A 22,274-nucleotide genomic window follows, 5' to 3' on the forward strand; every position below is an offset into this window, starting at 1 on the left:
TAAACAGAAAGAAAGAAAGAAAGAAAGAAGCATCTAAAAGCAGATTAAAGAGCTTGTGTGTATGTTTTGACAGCTGAAGTTTAAAATTACGAACATTCCAAAACAGACTCGTTGCTCATTTTAACATTCTGTCAATGTATTTTTCGACCCTTTGAAAAGGCTTAAATGATGCCTTCGCAGGGCTTTTTGATGGAAGAATAATAATGGTAGCCAAGCTGTAGGGTCGTTCCAAACAGACCAAAAAACGACCAAATGACCACTGTTTTTGAGCCCCATACCTTTCAGCCCTTCAAAGCTCTCACAATAGAGGGTAAAGTCTTTGTAGGAAATAGGGTGTAGGGATGATCACTTCTGAATGGAACGCACTCCATCATTCAGATGAGTTAGAAAATATATAGCAGTGTGAGCCAGAAATACCTGAACTCTTTGCCGAATTTCACCAAACCCTTGCATAGGTACTGTAGGAGCCTACTGTATTTGTTAAATTCATCAATATTTAAAGTGTTTGATGAAGTTAAAATATTTCATAATTTATTATGGCCCCTGTAAATATTCACATTTTGTATGCATAATTTGTAGTATTTACATTGAGTTCGCATTTTGTATAACAAACGTTAAAATGGTACTGTCTCTTTAAGAACAGTGGCTGTTCTGCGAACGTGTTTTAGTTGAACGGTTTCTTTACCACATCCATGGTGTGTGTTTGAATTAATCTGACTGTAAATTACAGAACAGGTATTAAAAGAGACTTAAATCAATGAAAATAGATTGCGAAGATATCACCTTTAAAAGATAATTGGACCGGGGTGCCCTAAAAGAAAATTGGCCACAGTGCACTTGCTAGTCATAATCTGTCCCTGGAAGAATCCCATATCTTTGATTTTACATCAGTTCATCCTCTGTGAAGTCTGTCTTAGTAAGTCCGTCCCTTTGCTGTTTTCTTTTGAGCGATGGATCTTTTACAGCCAGCATGCCGGAGTCATAATTGCAAAAGAATGCAGAGATGTCATGGTGCAGAAGGGTTCTGGGTGGAATTAGTTCACTCTGTAGTGTTGTTCGTAGGACAGTACAGAGTGAACCTAATGTCATACGGTAGGTCCAACTGGCCTCTCCTAGTCTTGTTTCTCTATCCATTGCTAGTAAATGATATAAAGAAATGACACAGACCGTAAATGCAGTCTTTCATCGCTGTCTTCCTTTTGTGTTGCTGATGTTAGATGTTAGATTTGTTAGAGCGGTATCTTTCTCCATCTCTATCCACTCTCCCTCTTAATTAGTTTCTTTGTTGAGGGTAGATAACATTTTCATTTGTCTCTCTCTCTCTCTCTCTCTCTCTCTCTCTCTCTCTCTCTTCTCTCTTCTCTCCCTTTCCTTGTTTCTCTTATGAGAAACAATGTTTTGATTTGCTTTCCCTTTTTATGTGTGGAAATAACGACTTATCAGAATAGAGATTGTATGTTCGTCTAGTTTGTAAAACATTCTGTGAAAACGAAAGCAAAATAAGACAAAAGAGATAAAGCAGAAGATGACCTAAAAGGACACTGATGTATATCTGACTCTCAACCCAGAACTAAATTATAAATTTTCATGACCTTTTTTGTAATCTGGACTGCATGATCAAAATGACATAACACCCTGAGATATCTTGCAAAAGATTCAGTTTTATAACCAAGTTTAAAAAGAAAATATTAACTTTATACATATTCATGGGAGTTCATAGATTCTAAAATTACAGTACACCATGGGATATCGACCTTTGTGCTATTTCCTATTTCAGATATTTTCATGCTGCTTCATTCCATTTTCCATGCACTTCTTTTTTGTATTTAGGTTTTATATACAGTATATATGTAAACTCAGCAAAAAAAGAAACTTTTTCAGGACATTGTATTTTAAAGATAATTTTGTACAAATCCAAATAACTTTATTTTAATCTTTATTTTAAAGGGTTTAAACAATGTTTTCCATGCCTGTTCAATGAACCATAAACATTATTATATTAACATATTAATGAACATGCACCTGTGGAATGGTCGTTAAGACACTAACAGCTTACAGACAGTAGGCAATTAAGGTCACAGTTATAAAAACTTAGGACACTAAAGAGAGCTTTCTACTGACTCTGAAAAACACCAAAAGAAAGATGCCCAGGGTCCCTGTTCATCTGCGTGAACATGTCTTAGGCATGCTGCATGGAGGCATGAGGACTGCAGATGTGGCCAGGGCAATAAATCGCAATGTCCGTACTGTGAGACGCCTAAGACAGCGCTACAGGAAGACAGGAAGGACATCTTATCATCCTCGCAGTGGCAGACCACGTGTAACAACACCTGCACGGGATCGGTACATCTGAATATCACACCTGCGGGACAGGTACAGGATGGCAACAACAACTGCCTGAGTTACACCAGGAACACACAATCCCTCCATCAGTGCTCAGACTGTCCACAATAGGCTGAGAGAGGCTGGACTGAGGGCTTATAGACCTGTTGTAAGGCAGGTCCTTACCAGACATCACTGGCAACAACGTTGCCTATGGGCACAAACCCACCTTCGCTGGACCAGACAGGACTGGCAAAAAGTGCTCTTCACTGACGAGTCACAGTTTTGTCTCACCAGGGGTGATGGTCGGACTCGTGTTTATTGTTGAAGGAATGAGCGATACACCGAGGCCTGTACTCTGGAGCGGGATCGATTTGGAAGTAGAGGGTCCGTCATGGTCTGGGGTGGTGTGTCACAGCATCATCGGACTGAGCTTGTTGTCATTGCAGGCAATCTCAATGCTGTGCGTTACAGGGAAGACATCCTCATCCCTCATCCTGACATGACCCTCCAGCATGACTATGCCACCAGCCATACTGCTCGTTCTGTCCATGATTTCCTGCAAGACAGGAATGTCAGTGTTCTGTCATGGCCAGCGAAGAGCCCGGATCTCACCTGTTGGATCGGAGGGTGAGGGCTAGGGCCATTCCCCCCAGAAATGTCCGGGAACTTGCAAGTGCCTTGGTGGAAGAGTGGGGTAACATCTCACAGCAAGAACTCGCAAATCTGGTGCAGTCCATGAGGAGGAGATGCACTGCAGTTCTTAATGCAGCTGGTGGCCACACCAGACACTGACTGTTACTTTTGTAACCCCCCTTTGTTCAAGGACACATTATTCCATTTCTGTTAGTCACATGTCTGTGAAACTTGTTCAGTTTATGTCTTATGTTGTTGAATCTTTTTTTTTTGTTCATACAAATATTTACACATGTTATGTTTGCTGAAAATAAAAACAGTTGAAAGTGAGAGGACGTTTCTTTTTTTGCTGAGTTTATATATAGATATATTTTCTCTCTCTCTCTGATTAAAGTTTCCCCAAAACATTGTAAGCCTAAGTAGATGGTCATACACATTTACAAGTGCTCTGGAGTAATCGCACAGCACTAAGGAGACAGACTTATGGAGTCATCTGCGGGACAATCACGAAATTACTCGTAAAACAGTTTTGCCTAAATACCTATGCTTAGCTAGACTATGCGTAGACTTAACTATGCTTTAATTATGTATTTAATAGACAAGGCTAATAATAATAAAATAGTAAATAAATGCATAAAGAAGGGCTGTGAATTGACAGAATTAATTAATGAATTAATCACACAGTTTTCAGTGATTAATCGTGATTAATTGTGAATAAATTATTGTACATGAAACGTTACAATAAACATTAAAAAAAATCATCATAAATGTATTTACTTCATACTTTGTCTCAAAGAACTTGCATGAAAATGGTTAGTCATCATTTATTTTTATTATTTAAATATGTAAAAAATAAAAAGAAAATATATCTATATTCTTTTTTTTTTTTTCTTTTTTTTTTGCAGATAGAGTTAATTATACACATTTTTACAGGTATTAATCAAGTAAATACAAGTATATGTATACATGCCATAAAATCAGTAGACATGTTGTAATTACAATTTGGGAAGAGATACAGTATGTCAGCTTGCCCGTATCTCTCGCACACCTGGTTTATCGCTTGCGGATGAAGTCTTCATTCTCCATATAGTAAATCCACTCCCGTGTTTATTATGCCCGGGGCATAGTTAGTAGTTAAAATATGTATGAATAAATAAATAGTAAACAAAGTAACTTTAAACATTTACGTAACTTTAAACATTTCCAGCCAGGTATTCAAAAGTTACGCACAAATATAATGAATGACGAGCTGTGCAGTCACTGTACGGTCACAATTTTGGGAAATGCACGTAAAAACATGTTCGTAAAATTGCACATAGAAAACACCCTTAACAATTAAGATCATTCGTTATTGGGAAATAATGCCCAGCTTTGTATATCATGTGCATTCAAATATGAATGTATATGAAAATATATGAAAGAACAATTCATGAAATTTTAACTTTTTAAATGTATGATGGTAAGAATTATATAAATAATTTTGTTGGTGTTATTAATGAAAGTTATTATAATTGCTAGCTAAATTGAAGATATCACCAACAAGGGATTTTTTTCTCTAAGAAATTCTGCATGTGCCATAAATTTGCCTCTGCAAAAATAAACAAACAAGCAAGCATATTAACAAATACAATGTCTGAGCCACAGGCATTCATCCACAAGGTTGAAGAGAAGCCATGACACATAATATTTGTGATTCACTGGGTGTTGTTATTGATGCTGTTTGAAGTCAATTAATCAATTACTGAGTCAAATTTAGTGCCAGTATCTCTCTCACAGAGCACTTCCATTACCCAAGGTTAATGTGTATTTAATAATTAAAAGATAATTAAACTCACACTCAACCCTAATTGTATTTCCATTTGCCCAGGGGTTTGCAATTGATTTTTTCCATTCATTTGTAGATACACCTTTTGCTTTCTAGTCTTTTCATCTTACTGGTCATTTGGGATGCATATTTACGCATACTATGATGAAGGCCATTTTAGACAGGACTCGTCAGTTCCAAGTGTCAAGTTCATTGCTGCACGCAGCTCTTCACTTACTGCTTAACCGAGGCCCGCTGTCATATAGTGAATTCATGAAATAAAATGCAACCAAACGCGCTCTGTTCCTGATTTAAATTAGTTGACATGCAGTTACATTACGTGGTTTATTTAAAAAAAAAAAACAAAAAAAAAAATGGCACTTCATGTCAAAAAGGTTGCCAATTTCTGCCCTAATGTAATTAATTTGTTGATCATCTGAGTAATTGATCATCTGTTTTATTCCATTTTTGTGTCAGGTATGCAAATGTAGTAGCCTACTACACCAAAAGAGTTTCATAAAACCTGATCTTAGAGAATCACATTGCTGGTTTCTACAAATCAAGCTAAAAATCCATGGCACTCGCGTGGAGTGTAATATTAAAAAGCCTGGCTATTATAATGGGGCTATTATATTAAAAAACACAGTCAAATTTGAAAAAGAGCCTTAATAAGGTAGTCCTGACTTTCCTATAGGGCACCAAGTGATCCAAGAACAGCACACAACAAGACAATTTTACTTTATAACTAGTACATTTTAAACACATTTTTCTGTCCAAAAAATCCCAATTTAGCTTAATGTATAGTGTGTTGGTTTAACCTTGTGCATAGTAAAAATATTTAACATCTTGTCTGTATGCAGATAAGTCTGAAGAAAGGGAATGAGAAAGAGCAGATGATGTTGCAGGTTGACCAGTCAGTAGAAATGGGCATCTCACGTCCATCCACCTTTGTAAATTTAATAATCAAATTTATACTTATTTCATACGCTTTAATAATATTAATAAAAAAAAAGAGAAATCTAGCTGAATTCTTGTTTTTCTATTTATTATATGAAAAGAATAAAAAAGAAAAGTGTTTTCTCAATATTGCCCTTTTTCTTTCTAGAGGAAAAATGAATAAACAGTCGGTGTATCAGTTATTCCTTTTGAAGACAAAAATGAGAAAACAAATGATCTGAATGTAGCCGGTGGGTTGTAAAAAAACAACACAGGATACAAAAATACCTTTTTGGGGTTTTATTCTGGCGGCTGACGAATAAAGAGAAAAAACAACAATCGATGGGGCTGTTTATATGTAAAAGAAAAAAATAAACAGTAAAATGGAAAACGGAAATGAAATACAAAAATGAAATAAGGTACAAAGAAATACGGTAGTGTCAAATGAAAATACAAACAGGGCATTAGCCTAACCATGTGCTTCAGCACAAACTTAATACATCCTATGAACTTAAGTACTTGCTCAAACCACTTTAAGCATTTTATGCATTTTTAATCAGGCTTTAAGGACATGTATAACAGTTTAAAACACTAGAATTCTCATTACACGTTTTCACATACACTGTAATACGTATTACACTTATTCACTTAACTGGAAAACACTCTGGGCTATAAATCATTAAATAAGATATGATTAATACTAAATTTACATACCCATTCCTCACATGTATGCAAAAATGTTGTCAAAATCCACACATGCAATCCATACTGTATGCATCCTTCTAAAATGATCCATAACAAACACTCAGTTTTAACAAACGACTCTTCTGAACACATACTTAATACAATTTATAAGCATTTTGTGTAAAATTAGATATTTAGCCAAAGAATTATTAACTGATGAACAAAACCGGGAGCTCTCTTGCCCAATGTATCTTCTCAAGTTTCTAACACAAGGGTGCTGAGTGACTCCAGCCAGGTCTCCTAAGCAACCAAATTGGCCCGGTTGCTAGGGAGGGTAGAGTCACATGGGGTAACCTCCTCGTGGTCGTTATAATGTGGTTTGTTCTCGGTGGGGCGCGTGGTGAGTTGAGCGCGGATGCCACGGTGGATGGCGTGAAGCCTCCACACGCGCTATGTCTCCGTGGCAACGCGCTCAACAAGCCACGTGATAAGATGCGTGGGTTGATGGTCTTAGAGGAGGCAACTGGGATTCATCCTCCGCCACCCGGTTTGAGGCGAATCACTACGCCACCACGAGGACTTAAAAGCGCACTGGGAATTGGGCATTCCAAATTTGGTGAAAAAAAAATAGTTTCTAACACAAGAGAATGCCAGAAAGCAGGTGTCTATGGTGTTGTAAAACTCTGATTCTTAAAGGGGCCACGTCCAATTTATGACTAGAGTTAAATTAGGCAGACCATAAGTGTATTTCTTTTTAGATGCATTACGATGTGCCAGCATTTTCTAAAATATCCTATATCTTGAGTGCTTGCCAGCATCTGTACCAGCGATCTGCCTTTTTCACAGTCACTTTCCAAGTGAAGAAATGATAACAGATATCAAAGGAGAGTCAGGCATCTAGACGTGTGCTGATAGAAACCATTTTTTAAACAATTTTAAAAGTGATGAATTTCTTCTCCCAGCCCCGAGATGAATTTCTTCTATGTTGTCTCTATCACACAGATCTCTGCCAGTTTTGAATGCTCCTCAGTGGACCCCTGCCAACTTAATGTGATGTGTAGCCACCGATTTTATGTTCATCCATCTCAGCCACTTTTATCAGTGTGTGTAGCATCTTAAGTGGTGTGCTGATATCTCATTCCCACCGCAATGCTTATAGGTATATCCGGTCACTTTCTAGCAGGAGATTGAAGGCCCGCTGCTGCCACCCCTGTCTTTTACATACCTCATTTTACCACCAACGAGAAAGCAGATGAGAAAAACAAAATGAAAGGCAATGGCAGGGTGAGAGGAGATTACAGGATCGGGGCATGTATCAAGCATCTCAGACTCTTTGTGCTGGTCTAAGGTCAGCTTGTGTCTTTAATGAATGGTAGGAAATGGACAGGCTGGAGATAATGACATGTTGGCTGAACATTATAATCAGCATTAGAGGGCTGTTCTCTGGGTTTTTACAAGGACAGAATAATGTGTTGGTTCACAGTCCACAGGCTCCATGGTGGTTTATAAATATTTAAATGCAAAGGCAATGACAATAAACCTACCTCAGTAAATTAATATGAATGAATAAAGGGTTGGTCACCCCCAAAATTAAAGGTGCACTCAGTAATTTTTTCCCAATAAAAAAGTTTTACCCCTAAAAAAAATGAATTGTAATTTGAAACTTTGATTTATAAAATCATGAGCACTCACATGAGATGAGGGCTCTAGTCATATCAGTAACCTTATAAAAGCTGTTTTATTCTAAACAGGGCAGGGTCGCCCTCATGGGAGCTTCCATTTTAGAATTACATGACCAACTGAATACTACTAGTTTAATCTCAGTAATTGTCTTGTTACTTTCATCTTTCACTCTTGGATTAAATTAATCGTGGCTGATTGTGAATAGTGGATTTATACAACAGCACCTGTAACTAAAAATTATTGATATTGAATGATGCAGTATCCACACCACTAGGTGTCACTGTAACTCAAGATGACATGAGCAAAAAGTTACTGAGTGCACCTTTAATATTTTTTTTTTGTTTTTTGTTTTTGTTTTTTGTTGTTGTTGCACCAAAACTACTGATATAAAGTCAAACACCAAATTTGAATTCTCATTAATGGTCATCAACTGTTATTCTTAAAAAAAAAAAACTTGAAACATGAAATTCATCTAGCCTCTGAATAAAAACATGACAAATCAGAATAGTATTTTAGAATCTGTGTGAAAGAGACCATAGACATGCATGGTTTTGTTTCTTGTTGTAGTCTTGTTATGTGCAAAAATGTGTCGAAACAAATTGGCCTTTACAGTAATCATAATAATGAAGAGATTCAAGGCACTACATCATAGCTTACAGTACATCTGAAGTAACTTTAGCAATAACCTACTTTTGTAGAATATTTAACAAATAAGGCCAAAACAGTCAATAGTTACAAAGTTAATCAAATGTCTATGTATTGTTTGGAAATTTGAAACTTGCTTTTCCAATCAAAAGTATGGAAGCAAACAGCTGTCTATTGTGAGGAGCTATAAAACCCATAAGGACTATGATACAGCAATATTCTGATTGAGAGGCTATTAGGGAAGGCAGTGCTTATCACTGCAACAATGAAAGTGAATAAGTAGAGGCTTTAGTGCTAATGAAGTGCATCCTTCCTAATTAATTATCAGACGGAGAGAGATTAGGAAGATAAGAAATAAAAGAACAAGAAGAGGGAAGAGAGACGATTGGAGGAAAGAGATTTAGAGGATGGGTAGGAGTGTGTACAAGAGAGAGAAAGAGAATAAGAAATAGTGAGAAAAAGAAATGAGAAAAGATGAAAGAAGTAAAAGGGTGTGTGATAGATGAAGAGAGTGAATGGGTTAACAAAAAAAAAAAAAAGGCTATAGAAGAGAGGCATTGTGAGAGTGTGTGGAAAAGAGAGTGAGAACATGTGGAAAAGAAATGTCTTTGTATTAAAAAAAAAAAAAATAGTGGCATTTACCGAATATTTAAAGAAATTATAAGCATGATTTAAAATGTAAGCACACTTTTCAAGCTAAGCCAATCACAATGAAGTTTAAGTTTCAAATAATTGAATAAGATATATACTGTATACTGTACAAAATGAAGGCAAAATCAAAATGGTTGTCAAACATTAGTGGAACATGTCCATTGTTCATGTGACGACTACACCTGTGGTTACTCTGTTAGGGCAACCGAATGAATCGGAGGGTAACTGACCTCATACATTCACTAAAAATAACTTGACAGTGACACCACTTGGTTATAAGTCATCAATATTTAGCTTAAAAAAAGTAAAAAGCTCTAGCATTATTTGTTTCCATGTGTCACATTTTATGCTTTGCATGCAATGCAGTGACGTACATATATTTAAAGTGAAGCAAAATACTTTTGGGGGCTGCTATATCTAACAATATGCAGAGATTTGTTTGCATTGTTGTTAACTTAACAAAACATTAAAATTAGAAAAAAAAAAAATCAAAAATATATCCTGTATTAACAATCTCTGGATAAAAGTATATGGCAAAGATGTATGGAAGAGTGTTGTTGCAAATAATCAAACATGCAGTATAGCCCTATACACTGCACTTCACATGCACATAAAGTAGTTTTGTTGAACAAATTGTCGTACAGAACAATAAATAAACAACCCTTCTAGACTTGAATGGTTGCCGGCAGGTGAACTGGACATGGGAAATTACAAGAAGACAACAGGAACAAATCCAGTACATTTTCATAGTTTCAAGAAATCCAATATTTATTGAGATAACAATGTTCCGGTTGTGCAGCCTTTGTCAGGCATTTAAAATCAAAGGCAATGTGTGTGATTTTCTTTTTTCAATATTTGTTGAAATAAAAGGGGAAAAAGGTTGGATTTAAAGGTTTACATGGTAATTGTTGTTCTATTTAATATATTACTTATGATCTGCATCACCTCTTTCAGTCAGTTTGGATCAAGCTTAATTTTATTTTTATTTTTCAACTGACATGTTAAAAAAGCTTTTTCACCCAGACTGAACTGTCGGCCAGACTATCATTGAATTATCTGGCTGCGTGTAAACATAGATAGTGTTTCCTTTTGTAATGAAATAATAGTAATTTTTATCTTGACTTAATGAAGCTACATTAAGTTTCATTTCTGCCATTTCCATGGTCCCCTGCTGTTCTGAACCCTATGGAGAACTCAATGAGTGAAGCCATTCCCACTCTCTGTACATTCACTCCTTTCTATTGCTTTCTCCAATTATCCCACTATCTGTCTTCTCATTCCTCTGTCCTTTGCTCTCCACAGTGGGATGCCATCACGGAGATGGATGAGCATAACCGACCCATCCACACCTTCCAGGTGTGCCATATAATGGAACCCAACCAGAACAATTGGCTCCGTACCAACTGGATACCCCGTCAGGCTGCACAGAAGATCTATGTGGAGCTTCGCTTCACCCTGCGGGACTGCAACAGTATCCCCTGGGTCTCTGGCACCTGCAAGGAGACTTTTAACCTCCTCTACTATGAGACAGATGAGCCGCATGGTGCCACGGCTCATTTTCATCCCAATGACTATGCCAAAATCGATACTATTGCCGCTGATGAAAGTTTCACACAGACAGACTTGGGTGATCGTGTTCTGAGGCTCAATACCGAGGTGCGGGAAGTGGGACCAATAGCTCGAAAGGGTTTCTACTTGGCCTTCCAGGATGTGGGTGCCTGTATCGCCCTTGTGTCCGTGAGAATTTATTACAAAAAGTGCCCATCCACCCTGAGAAACCTAGCCGCCTTCCCAGACACTGTACCACAGGTGGATTCCTCATCTTTGGTGGAGGTCAGAGGGGCGTGTGTTGAGAATGCTGAGGAACGTGACACACCCAAGCTGTACTGTGGAGCTGATGGTGATTGGCTCGTGCCACTGGGTCGTTGTGTCTGTAGCATAGGCTATGAGGAGAGTGACGGCCTATGTATTGGTGAGTTCTATCAGAAATTCGTGCTTCATTCTCACTTTCTTTCCCTCTCTCTTTTATCTTTCCTGCTTTTGATTGATTGTTAAAAGCCCCATTCCTGCCAGTAAGTGAAAGGAGATGAGTGAATTTTGTGGTGATCTAGTGATGCAAGTACATCTCCTGTATGGAAAGGGGAAGGAACAGTGCTGATAGAGACATCAGTGACTGACCTGGTTCAGGCTGCAGCAGCCTGTGAGGAGGTTCTCTCTACATGTGAGAGAATAGGAGATGTTACTGGGAGTCAGAGACATCATGACATTCCCTTCATTATCATAACTGAGCATTTCTACCATTCTCCAATCCTTTAAAGATTCTGTAGTGTGAGAGGCACTTTTCTTCTGTGCTCAATCTCTCTCAGTATTTGTTGGATGCACTAGTTGAAATATCACTCCTACGATAGCACACTGTTTGTGATACGATTTAGACTTAGCATCGCGAGTACATCAAAAGTAAAGCTATGCTGTCATGAGGCCTTTCAGTGCTCTCTACTACCTGCCTCCCCAGTTTCCTGCCAACTCTGTCTCTTTTTCCTCTCTGCACATTATCTAAGCAGATCACTCTTCAGATTAAGGCTGCAATCGCACTGGCACCTGTCAAAGCCCTAATCAAATCCCCAGTGTCAGGGCGGCTCCTGCTGCAAAGTGAATCCATAATCAGCTCTCCCCTGCCCATCAGAGGCCAGTTGCTCAGCATGGTTGAATTTATTTATGTATGTGTGTGTGTGTGTGTATGTGTCAGGGATAGAAATAAAGGAAGACAGAGACCACATCTATACTGCTGCTGGGGTAATGCTCTGGGGCGCCTCCCACTGTTGTGGCACTTTAGAAACTCACCACCCATTGCTACCCTGTGTTTTGCAGATCTTGTAGGGGAGATTTTTGGCTGTAAGGGTTTAGAATACTTGGCATGCTCTTTTTGTGTGTCAGTCTTTTTGTTGAGAAGTTCTGAAGTTGTTCAACTCAAAGCCTAAGTCTGTTGTGATAATGCATGTTGCTTAACCTTTTCACATGTGCGTTCAAACTGAACTGACTAATCCTCCCAGCATGAGTGATTTAATGTGCATTGTATTTTTAAAATGTCACCTTACACTTTGATGCAGGTGCACTGCTGTATGGTGGCCTGGAGGTGCACAACACAACCGAATTAGCAAAGCAAATAAAAGCTGAAAACACAACAGGAATAAACCCCAACACAACAGAAAACCCACAGCACAATGGAAACAAGCCACAGTACAACAAAATTAAGCCACAATACAATATAATGAACTGAAAATAAATATTTGTAAAATTTGTATAAGTCATGTGGCAGTCTGACTCAGTGCATGCGAGATCACGAGGAAGAAGAAGAAAGCTGTTCGTGCTACTGTGAGTCACTTACACGAGAAGTTCCCCAGTCAACGCATAATGGGTTTCCATTGTGGAATGTTTTGTGGCTTAATTTCATTGTTGTGGCTTATTTCAGTTGTGTTTTTAGCTTTCGTTTGCTTTGCTAATTTGGTTGTGTTGTGCACCCCAGGGCCACCATACTAAAGGACTGATTGTAAACTAATAAACCTTTAATGTGATTTTAAAAGATTACCATAGTTCACCTAAAAATTAAAATTCTCTCATCATTTACGCACTCTCATGCCCTTCCAGATGTGTGTGACTGTCTTTCTTCAGCATAACACAAATGAAGTTTTTTGACGAATATTTCAGCTCTGTAGGTCCATAAAATGCAAGTGAATGATTGCCACATTTTTGAAGCTCCATAAAGCACATAGAGCCATCATAAAAGTAATCCATATGACTCCAGTGGATTAATTAATGTCTTCTGAAGCGAAACGCTAGGTGTGTGTAAGGATTATATTAACATTTAACAATGTTTTTACAAAAAATTTGCCAGGGTTGAATACACGCTGCTTCTCGCGTGATGTAAGCGTGTTGGCAAGTTCACACGAGAACTGATGCGTGATATTCTAAAAAATTAAGAAGTGCAGTGTTGTTTACAACAAAAGAGCATAGGTATTCATACATAGATGCCTCATTCTGCTAGTTTAGATAGGTCAATTGGGCCGCCAACTTGGAACGGTCAACAAGGAGAGCTGTTTGAATCGGTTTGAATGCAGGAGGAGACGCCTCAGACCGAGCTCCTTGCTCAGACTGCTGCATATTATGCTTTTGTTTCGAAAAAGTGTCGTGGTCCATAGGAATAGCTGCTAATAAGGTATCTACATATGAATATCTATGCAGAGGAGGCTTACGCACTAACGTCACATGAGAGGCATCTCCAACAAGCTGGCTGGAAGCTAACTTTAGTTAAAAAAAATTTAAATATAGATCTATTTCCTACACACACCTAGCGTTTAGCTTCAAAAGACATTAATTAATCCACTGGAGTCTTATGGATTACTTTTATGATGGCTATATGTGCTTTTTGGAGCTTCAAAAATTTGGCACCCATTCACTTGCTTTGAATGGACCTACAGAGCTGACATATTCTTCTAAAAATATTCATTTGTGTTCTGCTGAAGAAAGATAGTCATACACATCTGAGATGGCATGAGGGTGAATAAACGATGAGAGAATTTACATTTTTTGGTGAAATATTCCTTTAATACATTCATAATAATTGATTATGATTGATAAGATGTGATTGCAAATATGATTACCAGTATGTGTGCAGCCATGCTGTTTATGTTGCAGTACTACATGGGATTCTGAGTTTGTCATAGCAAAGATGGTTATAAGACACTAGCCTTTCCACTTGTTGCCTCAGAAGTCGTGAAAATGAGTGATGGTCGAACTTGGAGAAGGCTCATGTGGACAAACTAGTTACACCAGTGGTGGCCCATTCATTTTAAGTCTTCGATGCAATTCATGCCATAGAGAAAACCTTATAGTCGTGGTTCATTAAGTCACAGCTTACTAATAGTAACAATTGACAAAAATTTGCCACCAATTTATAGAAAATGCCCAGGCACGAAAGTCAACAACAAGAACTTGACACGACACTGAATGCTCAAGCCAGTCTAGTTTACTTCAAAAAAACTATTGTAAGCTATCAAGAAATTCGAAAACTCCTGATGTAACAATGCAAAAACACTTACCAATTTATGTGAAAGGAAAATCAGCCATCCTTTACTGATTGATAAATTTAGCAAACACACGGTCATGCAGAATATCTTGGACTTTTAAATCCATAAGGATCTCTTTCTCAGTGGTGATAGATGCTGCTGATGACAGCCGACTTTGTCCTGTTTTGTTCCTTGATTATGTTTTGATTCTTTTTAATGCAGAAACAGATCTCACTGCTGATACTGGAATTGTTACAGCCAAACAAACCAGTGCGTAAAGTTAGATCGTACTCTCTCTTACTTCTTTCTGTTAGAGAAAACTCAGAATATCAGATGGGCTCTTTCAGTGGAAATTAACCATGGCATACATAACGGTAAGTACAGTTTTGAGTCGGGCATGTCGAAGAATGGCCCATGGCTTTCTCGTAGTTCAGAGAAGCTTATGTCAGGATATCCTCCTTCTGGATTATTGTTATTATTATTTTTTTTTTTTACTTTATTATAAATGTGTTGCAATTAACTTGTTGTTTTGTAATAAATGCTTGCTCTTGCGCTCTTCACTGTCCAATTATGTACATAATGTGTGATTGTGTCACACAAAGCCTGCTAGAAGGCCTCGGCAAGGACGTCTAAAAGGCTACACCTACCAACTACAAATAAAACAATTTGATTGGCTGATAAATCTGACAATCTAACAGGTTCATCAAAGGCATGAGCGCCTGCAGGATTTAATCTGAGGGTATGCACGGGCCTTAAAATGAAACCCGAACCGACCTGAACCCAAGACCATGTGGTCTTACCTGGCCCGAATGATACCATCAGATTTTAAGCCGAACCCGCTTATTATCTAATTTATTCGCCTAGCAAGTACTATTGCAATAGGCTGTATTTTATGTAAGCATATAGGCAACATTCGTAACAGTACTGAAACAGTAAACATACACAGTTTTAACAAGGCACGGCAGTACCTTAGTACACTAGAGCAGAAGGGAAAAAAGCATTGTCTTACCATTTATTTGCTGAAACTTCACCTGGTGTAGAACAATCTGGAATAATATGAAACAATGCAACAGTCCCCTCTATGCAGCCTGAACTTGTTCAGATTGGTGAATCTTTGTGACAACTGCACTAAAAACAATCTAGATGCAACACAAAGAATAAAACAGAGCGCAGGTTACCTAACATGCGTTTTTGAAAATGTGAAGTTCTTTTTAACTTGACATGGTGTTTAAACAGTGAAGAAAAAGCGAGACACAGTGCAAATGTCAAAGACATTCGTCCAGCAAGTGTTTAAACAATGGAAAAACAGAACAGACGTGCGCAAATACACATTCAGTGCGCCTCTAACTCATCCGTTCTCGCATGTCTGTGAGTGAGAGCACGTGCGCTTAACAAGACTGGTAGGCCTGTTTATTTCTTCATTAATTACAAACCTGAACCCGACCCAAAACCTGTCGGGTTACAGACCTCTAAATCTGCCTAGTAAACCTTATATCAAATCAAAACAAATCAAATCACTTTATTGTCACAAAGCCACATACACAAATGCAATGGTGTGTGAAATTCTTGGGTGCAGTTCCGATCAACATAGCAGTCGTGACAGTGATGAGACAGTACCAATTTACAATAACATCAAATTAACACAGCACAATTTAAATATCTGATATACACATAATTACACTCAACAATATACAAATAAAACATACACTGTACAGTATACAATACCCACTATATAGATACACATTATTCAATAAAAATAAAAAATAAAAATATATCAAAAAGTATATATAGTATATATAGAATGTACAGTATTGTACTGTATTGACATTCAGGCTGTCGGCTGATAGTCAGTTGTTAAGAGAGAATATAATATAATATAATTTATGACAGTCCGGTGTGAGATATAAGAGTAAGGGTAATAAAGTGCAGTGCTGATGAATTTTGATCGTGGGAGATCAAGAGTTCAGAAGTCTGATTGCTTGGGGGAAGAAGCTGTCATGGAGTCGGCTGGTGCAGGTCCTGATGCTGCGATACCGCCTGCCTGATGGTAGCAGTGAGAACAGCCCATAGCTCGGGTGGCCTTATATCTAGGGGGGTGTGGGGGCATGCTCTCCCATGAGATTTTTTTTGCAAAAAACAACACCAAAGCATTCAATTTTGGTGACTTTGAGATAAACATTTATTTATATTCTCGAGTATGAGTAGCATTCATGTAACTATTGGCTAAAAGCATTTCTTCGTGAGGAGTCGTGAGGAGCGAGAGCTCTGAGAACCAAGTTTGGGTGGGTCAGTAGGGCACCACCAGGACGACCTGCTTCTCGTCCTCCCTGACCTTGCACAATTGCCGCAACAGCATGTCCGCTGGATGTGATTGGCTCGCAATGACTTGAGTCACTGCTGACTCCAGAGGAGGAGACGGTGGGTGAGTTGCGACATGCGTTGCGAGCGTAAGCCACCTTGGCGGTTTATATACACTACCGTCTCCATGTTGTCTGTCCGGACCAACACGTGCTTGCCCTGGATCAATGGCCGAAGCCTCCGCAGGGTGAGACATACCAGCAGCAACTCGAGGCAGTTGATATGCCAGCGCAGTCACGGCCCTGTCCAGGAGCCCGCAGCTGCGTGCCCTATGCACACGGCACCCCAGTAACAAGGACGCGCCTGGACTCTTGCACTAAGGGGACCCCTGCCAGCAGAAATGCAAGGTCCGTCCAAGGGCTGAACAAGTGGCGGCAGATCAGCGTGATGGCCACGCGATGTGTGCCGTGGCGCCATGCCTATCTCGGGACTCGAGTCTGAAGCCAGTGCTGGAGCGGTCTCATATGCATCAACCCGAGCGGCATGACCGCCGCCGAGGACACCATATGCCCCAGAAGCCTCTGAAATTGTTTCAGTGGGACCGCCATTTTCCACCTGAATGACTTCAGGCAGTTCAGCACCGACTGTGCGTGCTCGCTCATGAGTCTAACTCCATCCCGAGAAAAGAGATGCTCTGAACCGGGGAGAGCTTGCTCTTTTCCCAGTTGACCTGAAGCCCCAACCGGCTGTGGTGCCCGAGCATCAGGTCCCTGTGCGCACACAACAAATCTTGAGAGTGAGCTAGAATCAGCCAATCGTCGAGATAACTGAGGATTCGAATACCCACTTCCATTTACGGGGCAAGGGCTGCCTCTGTGACTTCCGTGAAGACGCGAGGCAACAAGGACAGACTGAAGGGGAGGACCTTGTACTGGTACGCCTGGCCCTTGAAGGTGAACAGCAGAAAGGGCCTGTGCTGAGGTAAAACCAAGACGTGGAAGTACGTGTCCTTCAGGTCTACCGCCGTGAACCAATCTTGATGCCGACGCACGCCAAAATGTGTTTCTGCGTCAGCATCTTGAATGGGAGTCTGTGCAAGGCCCGGTTCAGTACTCGCAGGTCCAAGATTGGCTGCAACTCACCGCCTTTCTTTGGCATGATGAAGTAGGGGCTGTAGAACCCTTTCTTCATCTCGGCAGGAGGGACAGGCTCTATTGCGTCCTTCTGCAGAAGGGTCATGATCTCCGCACGCAGGGCAGTGGCATTCTCGCTCTTCGCCGAGGTTAACCCGGGCAGGTGCCTGGCGAACTGAATCACATAGCCGAGTCGGATGGTCCTGGCTAGCCATCGCGATGGGTTGGAGAGCGCTAGCCACACCTCCAAGCTCCGAGCGAGAGGCACCAAGGGGAAATTTGCGTCTGATGTACCTGTGGGTGGGGCCTCGCAGCGGGGCGGCTGAGGGGAACATCGAAGCACTTACCTTGTGCTGCATACCTACCATAGGACCGGTCAGTGACGGGGAGGAGGGAGACCATCCTCGTGACTCATCACAACTGCCTGGCCGTGGGTGTGTGTGTGCCGCAGCAGAGCACGCAGGGAAGGGGGGCCGCCTCCGCAGCGCCGTGCCTGCCGTGAATGTGCAGTGTCCAGCGATCGTAACAACGACGGCCATAAACACCGGGTGTGTGACCCAGGGAATGAGGAAACCACTCTTTCTTTGAAAATGTGGTTACTGTGGGTACTGATTTTGCTCCAGCCCCTTGGGCATGCGGCAAAATCAAAATCAAAGGAAACAAAGGATTCTCCTCCTGGCCCCCCACTGAGGGATGGAGTGGTCTGTTCACCACCTCCGAACTTGTAGCGGGTGTCCATGTCCCTGTGTCGCCCATCTCAGGGGTGCTTTGAAGCATTTCTAGGGTTCTTGGTGGCGGACCGTGAGACGGAGGGCATCAGCTTCTTGCGGGGGGCTCTACGCTGTGGCGGAGCCAGTGTCGTTGCCGAAGGGGGACGCCCAGACGGGGTGCGGGACCTTGATGTGTTGGATGGCCTCCATCTGCTTCTTGACTGCCGAGAACTGCTGGGCAAAGTCCTCGATGGTGTCGCCAAATAGGCCAACCTGGGAGATGGGGCATCAAGGAAACGCACCTTGTTGGCCTCCCTCAACTCGACCAGGTTAAGCGACAGGTGGTGCTCCTGGACCACCAAGGTGGACATCGCCTGCCTGTGACCTTCATTGCCCGGAGGGTGAGTTCGGTCGCCGAGGGCAGCTCCTGCATCAATCCCAGGTCAAGACTACCCTTGTGCAATTCTCTCAGCGCCTTGGCCTGGTGCACCTGCAGGAGAGCTATGGCGTGCAGGGCAGAGGCGGCCTGCCAAGTGGCACTGTAAGCCTTGGTTGCCAGGGATGACGTGAGCTTACAGGCCCTGGATGGGTACACGGTGATTCCCCAGGTGGATAAGGCGTTTGCGGTGCACCTGTGCCCACAAAATGCCGCCACCTAGTGGAATCGTCCGAGACTCCCGCCATCGGGGGTAGTGAGAGTGGAGGAGCTCAGAGATCGGGTCCGGGCAGTAAAAGGTGCCTGCCATGATTTCGTGAGCTCCTCGTGCACCTCTGGGAAGAATGGGACTGGGGCGGGGCGTGGCCGATAGTGGCGCTCTGAGCCCAGGATCCAGTTGTCAAGCCATGAGGGTTCAGGGCAGGGTGGAGGGTTCCACTCCAGCCCGACGCTCGCGGCCACTCGGGCAAGCATGCTGCCAGCTCCGCATCGGCCTCAGACTGGAGCCCACCAAAGGTGGGAGCCCAGTCGAGTCCTTCACGTCCGACTGGATCAGCCCGCTCTCCGATGCTGTGATCGAGAGCTCATCCTGTTCCCGAGCCCCGAATGAGACATCAAACTCACCGTGGTGCAGGCGACTCTGTCTCATCCCAGAACTTCACCGGGGCAAACGAGCCTACTGGGGAATGGGAGGTCCGTGGGGGATTACCCGGCGGGACCACTCCCATTGGGGTCCTAAACACTAAGCATCTTTAAAAAGATGCTCTCCGTCAGTGCCACTCTTTTAGAGAAAATATACTCTATTATTGCAAGAATATATACTCTTTTAGGCTGTCGAAGCACCCAGGGGCGTTCTCTGCACTCAATCCGTGCACAAGGGGGAGAAACCGCTGTAATGTTCCGTAAATCCAACAACATGCAGAGCTGAATGGACCGGTAGTGGAATTCAGCTCTCTGTGAATCAACCTTTCAGCTCTGAAGAAAAAATGAGCCAGCTCATTTTATACCTGTATGTCCGGGGGAGTGGCATGCAAATTCCACTCGCCAATTCCCATTGGCATTTTCTCAAAGATCAGAGGTGTTTGGGGCTCCCAAGAGCCACCCCCAGTGTCACTACATCGACACAACGTCGAGTGAGTGACAGATAGGGAACTCATTTTTGATTGGTTTTTGTTTTGGCTTGTTTTACAATATAAATATCTAAAACTCCTTTAAAACAATGTACATTTACTTTGGGAGCCATACTGCAGAAGAAACATTTGTTCCCTATCTGTCACTCACTCGACGTTGGTGTCGATGTAGTGACACTAGGAGTCACTCTTGGGAGCCCGAGACACCTCTGGTCTTTGATAAAAGGCCAATGAAAATTGGCGAGTGGTATTTGCATGCCACTCCCCCGAACATACGGGTATAAAAGGAGCTGGTATGCAACCACTCATTCAGATTTTCTCTTCGGAGCCGAACGGTCATGCTCACTGAGCTGAATACTACTGTTCATTCATCTCTGCTGGATCTGACGGCGCATTTCAGCGGCTTCTCCCTCCTCTGCACTGGTGCAGAGAATGCCCCTGGGCGCTTCGGCAGAAAAACTAGAGAGTATATTTTCTGAAAGAGCATTTTTCCCCTCTAAAAGAGTATATATTTCTCTAAAAGAGCACACACACTTTTAAAAGATGCTTTTCCGATTGTGTGTTATTCCTGGTTGTGCTCGTTATCTCTCGCCTTCTAACGGTCATGATCATTGTCTTTCGTGTCTGGGCACTGCTCACACGGAGACAGCGTTCGTGGATGGTCATGTTCTCATTGCGAGAATATGTCCATGGCAACGTTGCGGTCACGGCTCGCCTTCGTAAGAAAGCGAGCCACCCCAGAGGCTCCCGCCTCGGTCCTTTTACCCATGGGTTTGAGGCTAGCGCGGCTAGCACTGGGGCGATTTGGGGACCCCAATGGGACCGCCTCCGCCGGGTATCCCCCCGTGGACCTCCCATTCCCCAGCACGCTCGTCTGCCCCGATCGGGCTTCCGGGTGAGTCAGCCAGCTCGTCTCATGGCGAGTTCGACCTCTTATTCGGAGCCCGCGAAAGTGATGAGCTCTCGAGCACAGCATCGGAGAGCGGGCTCGTCCAGTCGGAAGCCTCAGCTGAGCTCCTCCCTTCGGGGTCGATCGCCCAGTCACAGGCTGACGCAGAGATGACGACATGGTTTCCTTGGCAACCGCGAGCGTCGGTTAGAGTGGATTTCACCGCTCTTCCCTGAACCCTCGCGGCTCGGTGATTGGTTCCTGGGCTCGCGGCGCCGCTCAAAGCCCCGCCCTGCCCCGTTCCTTTCTTCCCGGAAGTGCATGAAGAGCTGACAAGGTCGCGGGAGGCACTTTTTACTGCCCGGTCCCGATCTTTTCAGCTTCCCTGCTCTAACTACCCTCGATGGTGGGGCGGCCAAGGGTTATTCGGCAATCCCCCGGTGGATAAAGGCGCTCACGGTGCACCTACGCCCGCAGAGCACCGCCACCTGGCGCGGGTGCCCAAAGCCCCCATCCAAGGCCTGTAGGTTTACGTCGTCTCTGACGGCCAAGGCCTACGGTGCCGCTGGACAAGCCACCTCCACCTGCACGCCATGGCTCTCCTGCAAGTCCGCCAAGGCGCTAAAGGAACTGCACGAGGATAGTTCCGCCCAGGGATTGATGCAGGAACTGCGCTCAGCGACTGACCTCGCTCTCCGAGCGACGGAGGTCACGGCACAGTCTCTCGGGTGGATGATGGCCACACTAATGGTCCAGGAGCGCCACCTTTGGCTCAACCTGGTCGAGATGGGTGAGGCCGACAAGACACGATTCCTTGCTGCCCCCATTTCCCAGGCAGGCCTATTCGGCGACACCGTCGAGGACTTTGCCCAGCAGTTCTCGATGGTAGAGCAGTAGATGGATGCTAGCCGGCATATCCTGCCCCGGCACGGCTCAAGATCCCAAACCCCATCTACTCATCGCCAAGGGCGTCCCCCTGCAGTGACTCCACCGCAGCCCGCCCCTTCGGCCTGGCCCCGGCGTGGAGCCCACCGCAGGAAGCAGACGCCACCCGTCTCGCGGCCGCCCAGAACCCGTGAAAGGCTTCAAAGCGCCCTTGAGACGGGCGACCCAGGGACAACAAAACCCGCTGCTCTGGAGCTGGTAAGCAGATCTTCATCTTTTTGTTACCTTTTGCATTTAATTGCGCTGCATGCCCAAGTGGCTGCAGTACTCAAGAGCTCAGCAAGAGTGGTTTCCTTGTTCCCTGGGTCA

At 42.7% G+C, this 22,274-nt stretch overlaps 1 protein-coding gene across 1 annotated transcript in view; it reads left to right on the plus strand.

Moving 5' to 3' along the window:
• Positions 1-22,274, plus strand: part of LOC127444833 (ephrin type-A receptor 6-like) — a 218,176-nt gene that overhangs the window by 50,403 nt on the left and 145,499 nt on the right. Inside the window, exon 3 of the mRNA XM_051704393.1 lies at positions 10,664-11,333. Within this exon, the coding sequence (XP_051560353.1) occupies positions 10,664-11,333 (670 nt within the window). The remainder of the gene's footprint in view (positions 1-10,663; positions 11,334-22,274) is intronic.

This window comes from Myxocyprinus asiaticus, chromosome 8 (genome assembly GCF_019703515.2).
Source record: "Myxocyprinus asiaticus isolate MX2 ecotype Aquarium Trade chromosome 8, UBuf_Myxa_2, whole genome shotgun sequence".
Lineage (NCBI taxonomy): Eukaryota > Metazoa > Chordata > Actinopteri > Cypriniformes > Catostomidae > Myxocyprinus > Myxocyprinus asiaticus.